At 30.0% G+C, this 7773-nt stretch overlaps 1 protein-coding gene across 1 annotated transcript; it reads right to left on the minus strand.

Moving 5' to 3' along the window:
• Positions 1 to 2400: 2400 nt before the first annotated feature.
• On the minus strand, positions 2401 to 7342 carry LOC139524203 (acyl-coenzyme A diphosphatase FITM2-like). Its single transcript, XM_071318858.1, has one exon. It carries the CDS (start codon positions 7318 to 7320, stop codon positions 6406 to 6408), a length of 915 nt encoding a protein of 304 aa, XP_071174959.1. The 5' UTR covers positions 7321 to 7342; the 3' UTR covers positions 2401 to 6405.
• Between the last annotated feature and the right edge of the window lie 431 nt (positions 7343 to 7773).

The following is a 7773-nucleotide window of genomic DNA, read 5'->3' on the forward strand; positions in this document are numbered from 1 at the left end:
ACCCAATTGCAATTTGTTTTATTAAATCAAATTGTTCAACTGGTCAAAAATTTGAACAAACTGTTCAGCCAAAATGTGAAAGTGCAAAGTGATAAAATAAATCATACTTACAATCCTATAAGTCTGTAACTCCACTGTATTGATGTATTTCCTAAATCAGTCTATCAATCTGTATAGTTATATTATTGCCATTACCATACTAAAGGTGAACTGTTTTATTTTGAATTGCTATAAAAATGTCAAAACTAAGCTTTTATAGAGTTTTTCTTTCGAAAAGTATTCTATATTTATAAGAATCACACACTATGTGAATAAAAACATTTCATATTCAGTAAAATATTTGAAATTGCAATATGTTTGTAGGAAGGGGAGATAATCGCTTTTTGGTTTCAAAAAGTCTTTATTCAAAAGAATAGTATTTTAGGTTATCTCCCCAAGGAAGCATATTGTTATTTCATACATATTTTACTGAATATGAAATGTTTTTATTCACATAATGTGTGATACTTATAAATATAGAATACTTTTCGAAAGAAAAACTCTATAAAAGCTTAGTTTTTACATTTTTATAGCAATTCAAAATAAAAAAAGTTCACCTTTAGTATGGTAATGGCTGTAATATAACTATACAGATTGATAGACTGATTTAGGAATTACATCAATACAGTGGAGTTACAGACTTATAGGATTGTAAGTATGATTTATTTTATCACTTTGCACTTTCACATTTTGGCTGAACAGTTTGTTCAAATTTTTGACCAGTTGAACAATTTGATTTAATAAAACAAATTGCAATTGGGTCAAAATTTTGAATGAGTTGCAATTGGTGAATAGCAACACTAACAGTCAAGTCACTGTAAAAAGTACAGTGAAATTCTGTTCCAAGGTTTAAGATGAGTTGCGATGGTAAACTGTTGCAGGATCCTGAGTATATTTGGGCTTAAATTCCAAGTTCAAAGGGATATAACTCATAAAAATCTACTTGATATATTCTAGTTATCTACATAGTCTCATGAAATTCTGTTGTGAAGACAAGAACAGGACTGACGGGCCAAAACATTTACCCTATGGGATATAAAGAAATTAAAAGTTTGCAATGCAGAGATGCTCCAAGAATCCAACATTCATTCAAAGAATTGGCAAAAAATGGCATGTCCATTTTACTTAAAGATTGCAATTGAGATAGTTTTTGTCTACAAAAAAAATATTGGTTGGTTTCATCTTGTTCACGCTTTATTTTTCTATGTTGTGTTTTATAGACTGTTGTTAGTCTTATTGTTGTTTGTATTCTGTTGTTAGTCTTATTGTGTTTTGTATTCTGTTGTTAGTCTTATTGTGTTTTGTATTCTGTTGTTAGTCTTGTTGTGTTTTGTATTCTGTTGTTAGTCTTATTGTGTTTTATAGACTGTTGTTAGTCTTATTGTTGTTTGTATTCTGTTGTTAGTCTTATTGTGTTTTGTATTCTGTTGTTAGTCTTATTGTTGTTTGTATTCTGTTGTTAGTCTTATTGTGTTTTGTATTCTGTTGTTAGTCTTATTGTGTTTTGTATTCTGTTGTTAGTCTTATTGTGTTTTGTATTCTGTTGTTAGTCTTATTGTGTTTTGTATTCTGTTGTTAGTCTTATTGTGTTTTGTATTCTGTTGTTAGTCTTATTGTGTTTTGTATTCTGTTGTTAGTCTTATTGTGTTTTGTATTCTGTTGTTAGTCTTATTGTTGTTTGTATTCTGTTGTTAGTCTTATTGTGTTTTGTATTCTGTTGTTAGTCTTATTGTGTTTTGTATTCTGTTGTTAGTCTTATTGTGTTTTGTATTCTGTTGTTAGTCTTATTGTGTTTTGTATTCTGTTGTTAGTCTTATTGTTGTTTGTATTCTGTTGTTAGTCTTATTGTGTTTTGTATTCTGTTGTTAGTCTTATTGTGTTTTGTATTCTGTTGTTAGTCTTATTGTGTTTTGTATTCTGTTGTTAGTCTTATTGTGTTTTGTATTCTGTTGTTAGTCTTGTTGTGTTTTATAGACTGTTGTTAGTCTTATTGTTGTTTGTATTCTGTTGTTAGTCTTATTGTGTTTTGTATTCTGTTGTTAGTCTTGTTGTGTTTTATAGACTGTTGTTAGTCTTATTGTGTTTTGTATTCTGTTGTTAGTCTTGTTGTGTTTTGTATTCTGTTGTTTGTCTTTTAAAGCCAAGACCTTGTCAGTTTGTTTTTCGACATAAAGAGTTTGGTTATCCTTTAGTATCATTTGTCAATGTACTTATCTGCATTCACTTCTTATGCAACCACAGCCACCAGAGTACACCCAAGCTAAACAAGTACATGTATATCTAAGCACAATAAACAACTGTACATTCTTTTCCTTTAAGCTAATAAATTCTATTTGAACTTTTTGGTAAATAATAACAATATTTATTTCAATGCCCATTTTTATTGAAAACAATCCTGTAAAGAAGATATGGTATAAATATAATTATACATAATATAAACCAGAGTTACAACACAAAATAATAAATACTCAGAAAAAACAGTAAACACAAGGTATAGGTAGCAACAAAAAAGTGTGTGCATTCATTTCTTTTACACAAAACTGACAATGTTTTGATGCGTAAAAGTACTGTATTGTGAAAATACAAGTTAAGATGTCCCTCTTGCTAGGGAAGTTTTGCTATGAAAAACTAAAGGCTCTAAAGAGCTTGTGTTGCTCACATGCATCTTCAATAATAGTCACTTTTGGGTAAAAATCATCATTAAAGGGGAATAACTCTATTTAGAATTAAGTGACAATTTTAATCATGTTCACAACTTCACATATTTGTTAATCTTATCCTACTGATAATTTTTCACCTTTTAATTTTTCTATTTATCAATAATAGTTTTCAGGATAAAAGGCAAAAAGCAAAAAACTGGGTACATTTTCTTATTTTCAAATAACTCTGGATGTCTAATAATGCATCTGATTTCCCAAATCTGTATTTTCATATTTAAAGTGGAGTTTAAATCTATGAAGTGTGAAAATGAATGCTAATTTTTCATGGCCAGCAAGAAAATTATTGACTAGAGGCCACATTAGTAGGGTGAGGAGACAAAATATTTCACTTCCTGCAACTATTCCTTATACAAAGAACATTCATATTCAACCCTTCAAATATGAATGAAAGTGTTAAACAGGTTTTTCAGTACTTAACCCTTTTCTTTCTTTTTTCGTCTGTGTAATTCGGGCAATAAAATGGACACAGAAGAGTTTACAATCAGCTCAACTCTTTTATTAACTCTTTTATACACAATATGGTTTGCTGATATGGCAGATATGTAAGACAATACTAAATAACACTTCGATAAGGGAAACAACTTCATCATGTTCAGATAAAAACATTTCTCTGTTAAAGTTAGAAAAAAACAGATATTTTCACTGTACCATATCAGGCCTCTACATTATTGTTTTTTTTATAATTCACTGTGTATCATCAGTACACCGGATATAGGTACTAACCAAGCGGGCATGATCGATTTTGACCTTACAATGTAACGAAGATCTTTGCTTTGCTTTATCAATATTCAATGTATATTTCTCAACATTTGAAATTTTTGCATCGATTTTTTCCTATTCATATAAAAACTTTGATTTTCAAATAAGAACAATTAACTTGTTCATGCGCAAATAGTTGTGAAAGTCAACACCCACTTTCAAATTCGATGCAGTTGTTGAGACATTTACATGTTTTATCTGAAAGAAACCTAATACAGGGCAACAGTAATGGTTACCAATCATAAACCTACATGTGATTACTCATTCCTTGAAACTGTTTGGGTAATAAACTAAGCATTGACATAAGGATTTATGTGGTCAGCTAAACACCGTACACAACGCTTCTTTAGGAATAAAATATCGAATAATAATAACATATGTATGAAAGATTTCAATGCCAATTATTGAAACAGCTATACTTATTACACAAACACATTGACCTTCTATCAGAAAAAAGAGTTGCAATGAATATAGAATTATATCAGATGAGACGAGGGCCAACTTCTTTTACAAGTATTTGCACATGCTTTTAGTAATCCCTCTTGTTTTGGGAAAATAATGAGACATCTCTAATCATCAACCTACGACCAAATCATTTCTTATAACAGCAATTATGTTTAGATTGAAGTACACATTGATATTGTGACTTAATTTTTGTAAACAAAACAAAGATTTTTCGTTACTGTGTAAGATCAAAATTGCTCACGCCCGCTTGGTTAGTACCAATATCCACTGTACGATGATACACGGTATAACTGTAAGGCAAGTTGCAAGAAAAATCAACTTGTCCAACTTCAAAACTGACTTGCCTGAATCAAAAGTTTAAAAAAAAGAATAATTAATGCTGTGGCTGTGAATGTCCTTTACTACTGACACATCTTTTAGAAGATGTATAACCTTTACTTTTAGACTTCTTGAGCACTCCAGGCCCTGGTGAATATTAATCCAGGGAATCCCTTCATACACAATTAATTCATTGTAATATTTTAGTTATTAGTTTTATTGATAGATTGTTGGTTGCTTAATGTCCAGTGGCAAATATTTCATGCATGTTCAGGACGACACAGGTCTTTTAGGTATATATATATCATTTAAGGTGCTTACATATTGTACACGAGTCCTTAACAAATGATTTCTTGTCTTTATCATAAACCTATGCATTTCAAGGTATGCGTCCCAGTAAACATTAGCCAGAGTCCTATCAATATCAAGATTATCCTTAAGCTGTTTATTGTACTGTAAGTACATTTGTATGTACACATAGAAATCATGGTAGTGAACAATAACATGAATATAAATTTCATATTTGAAACTAAATTGTGTACACATACTTTTAGTTTTTTACCACATAAATATGAACATTAATAATGTATACATGCATCCACACTGAATATTAGTCCGAGATAACTTTGACGTCAAACGACTGTTTTGCCAGACAAGCTGGGGCCGTGGAGCTTGTCTGGCAAAACAGCCATTGGACGTCAGAGTAATCTCGGACTAACTGAATATATTCATCACATTCATCTACCTAACTACTGAATAACTTAATATGGCATTATGCCCCAGGATTTAAAAAAATCATTAAAAAAGGTTTTTTTTTAATTGAAAAATTTGAATATATGACACATAAATAATGAAAACATATAAAAAAACAAAGAACACCGTCTCTCAAAATCATTTATATAAAACTAGAAAAAAATAAGTAGAAAATTAAACATGTTATCAAAGGTACATGTACATATCAAACATGCCTGTTATAAAAATAAAAACATCTCAAACAGAAAATAAATCTTCAAATAAAATATAATAACAATATAAAATGGTTTGGCACTAGCTATACATGTAGGTTGTAGGGTAAAACCAAAACAACTAAAGCAATGGATTTACAACAGACTGAAAGTAGACTTCTATCATGTCTAATTGCTTTAATTTCGTACTAATTGAACAGTAACACACAAAACAAATAACAAACTGTACCATCATGACCATATTATGCTCAAAAATTCAATTTTCTTTTTTAAACTAAAATAGTATCTTAACTTATAATCATTTAGGATTTGCCAAATTTTCATTTGTACATGTACATGTTACGTATATCGTTAATGAACACACAATTATGAATACTTAGCATATTTAGTTATTTCCAGATCAAACTTACTTCAAATAAATCTTTTGGCTGTAATGTTATAATAGATAATGAAATACACACACACAGAATTATAAAATAGTTGATCACACATTATCATGATTGTCATGATTGTGTTGCAGTTATAAACTTTGATGTACATGTACATTGTACATGTACAGTGCTCATGTCCAAGCTACATTAATTGTAGCTCTTAATCATGTTAATAGCAGGATTATAATAACCTCTTATGTAGTCCAACCCCACCTGTACCTTCAAATTCCTCTTGGTTTCAAACTTATTGTATGTATCTGTTTTAAATTCCTTCTTTTCACCATGTTCACAGGTGTCAGACTACCCTTTTAAATGGCATTAATAAAGAATTGTTCAACTTACAAGTACATATGTAGATATACATGTAATAATACTGATCAGAGAAATTGATATTTAAAGTGAAACATTTTTGTAAATCTAATGTATTAAGTGGAATATTCAACATGGTCTGTTATACATGATATACTGACACATGTTTATACATGTAATAATATAATGGTTAAACATGTTTATAAATGGAAACAGAAGTGAACATACATGTACACATGTATCATGCATTTGAAATGATAATATCATAATAATAAATAATTTTCTTTCATTATGTTCATGCTATGTAACCAAAGGACTATAAATTGTACTGATCTTTTCCTTTAGAATTTATAACAAAGTTAACTTAAAAAATAAAGCATAATATGGCTCTTTTAATTTTCAATCAAGTTTTGTAAATTTCAGCACACTGTCACCAGATTTCTTTATCACATCAAAGCTGCTAGGTACTAAGATTCTGTAGCTAATAAACCAACATCCAACTGCTATAAAAGCTGCTGTTACTTTCTGTGAAAGTGTATGAAATCTATAAACAGTTGTTATCAATAACATAAATTCAAAAATCACAGTGCAAATGGCCAAGGATGTAAATATTGCCTTGATGTATGGTGATAGTAAATAGAATGCTTCTATTGAATTCTCTACTTCTGATTTCTTCAAGTTTCTTTTATCAACTATATTATCTTCTGTTAAAATCTGTTCTAATTTCTTCCAATCTTTAAAGCATCGCACTTCCTCTGATATTGTTAGCAAACAATGAATTAATAGGAAAGTATGCCCTGATATATCAAATCCTAACCATAACTTTCCAGATTTAATACAAGACATCTTACTACCTTTGGTTGGTTCTGAACATACACCTACAATTTCTTCAACTCTGCGGAATGCTGATGTGATGAAATACCACCAAAATGTTGCAACAGCCAAGCGACACAAATGTTTAAGTACATTCTTCAAGTTTCCTAGTGAGTAAACATAGCTGGTCATGAATATGTACATTGATAGTAAGATAAATGTCCAGCCCCATCCCATCCGGACGAAAAATCTGTTCAATATGTTGTGTTTCTCTGCTAAATAGAACTTTGGTAAAACTGAAAAGTCAGCAATAACCGATCCTACCAGAACTATTAACAAATACGTTCCAATTTTTACAGCCGTATCTATCAGCAAAACTTTTTTACACAGTGTAAGGATCAGAATTACTATGAATGAACTGATATTTGTTGGTGGAGGCAGAGATTTCTTCGAAGGCGCTCTCTCAGATTTCTTCGCTTGCGGATTCTTGTTATTGGCCATTTTGAACACGGTGTCATGTGACATTAATTACTGGCGTACTGAAGAAAAGAAAGATTTATTATATTAGGAACATTCCCAGATTAAAAGAATTGAATATAGTTCAGCGTAGATCCTAGTATGTAGACAAAGTAGAATATGCACAGAAAAGAGCAACACGGCTGCAAATTTGGGTTTCTAAAATCTAACTTCCCTTAAAAAATAATGAAACTAAAATTACCAACACTGTCATATAAAAGAATTATAGTAATTAGTATATAAAATCATATGCACTGATCATATCATGAAAATTAAATGGAAAATATGATATATTTTTTTTTATCTCAAATTAATGTTCAATACAGAAAAAGACATAGCACGAGGAAAAAAAGATCTTTCTAAAAAAGATCATTCAAAGCAATTCTTAAAAAAAAAAAACTTTCTCTGAATGTTTATGACGTTTTTACACTAAATCCG

This window comes from Mytilus edulis, chromosome 5, assembly GCF_963676685.1.
Source record: "Mytilus edulis chromosome 5, xbMytEdul2.2, whole genome shotgun sequence".
Classification (NCBI taxonomy): Eukaryota; Metazoa; Mollusca; class Bivalvia; order Mytilida; family Mytilidae; genus Mytilus; species Mytilus edulis.

What these genes read in the sequence shown, in the direction of transcription:
- LOC139524203 (XM_071318858.1), bottom strand. Translation starts at nt 7,320, where the DNA reads ATGGCCAATAACAAGAATCCGCAAGCGAAGAAATCTGAGAGAGCGCCT.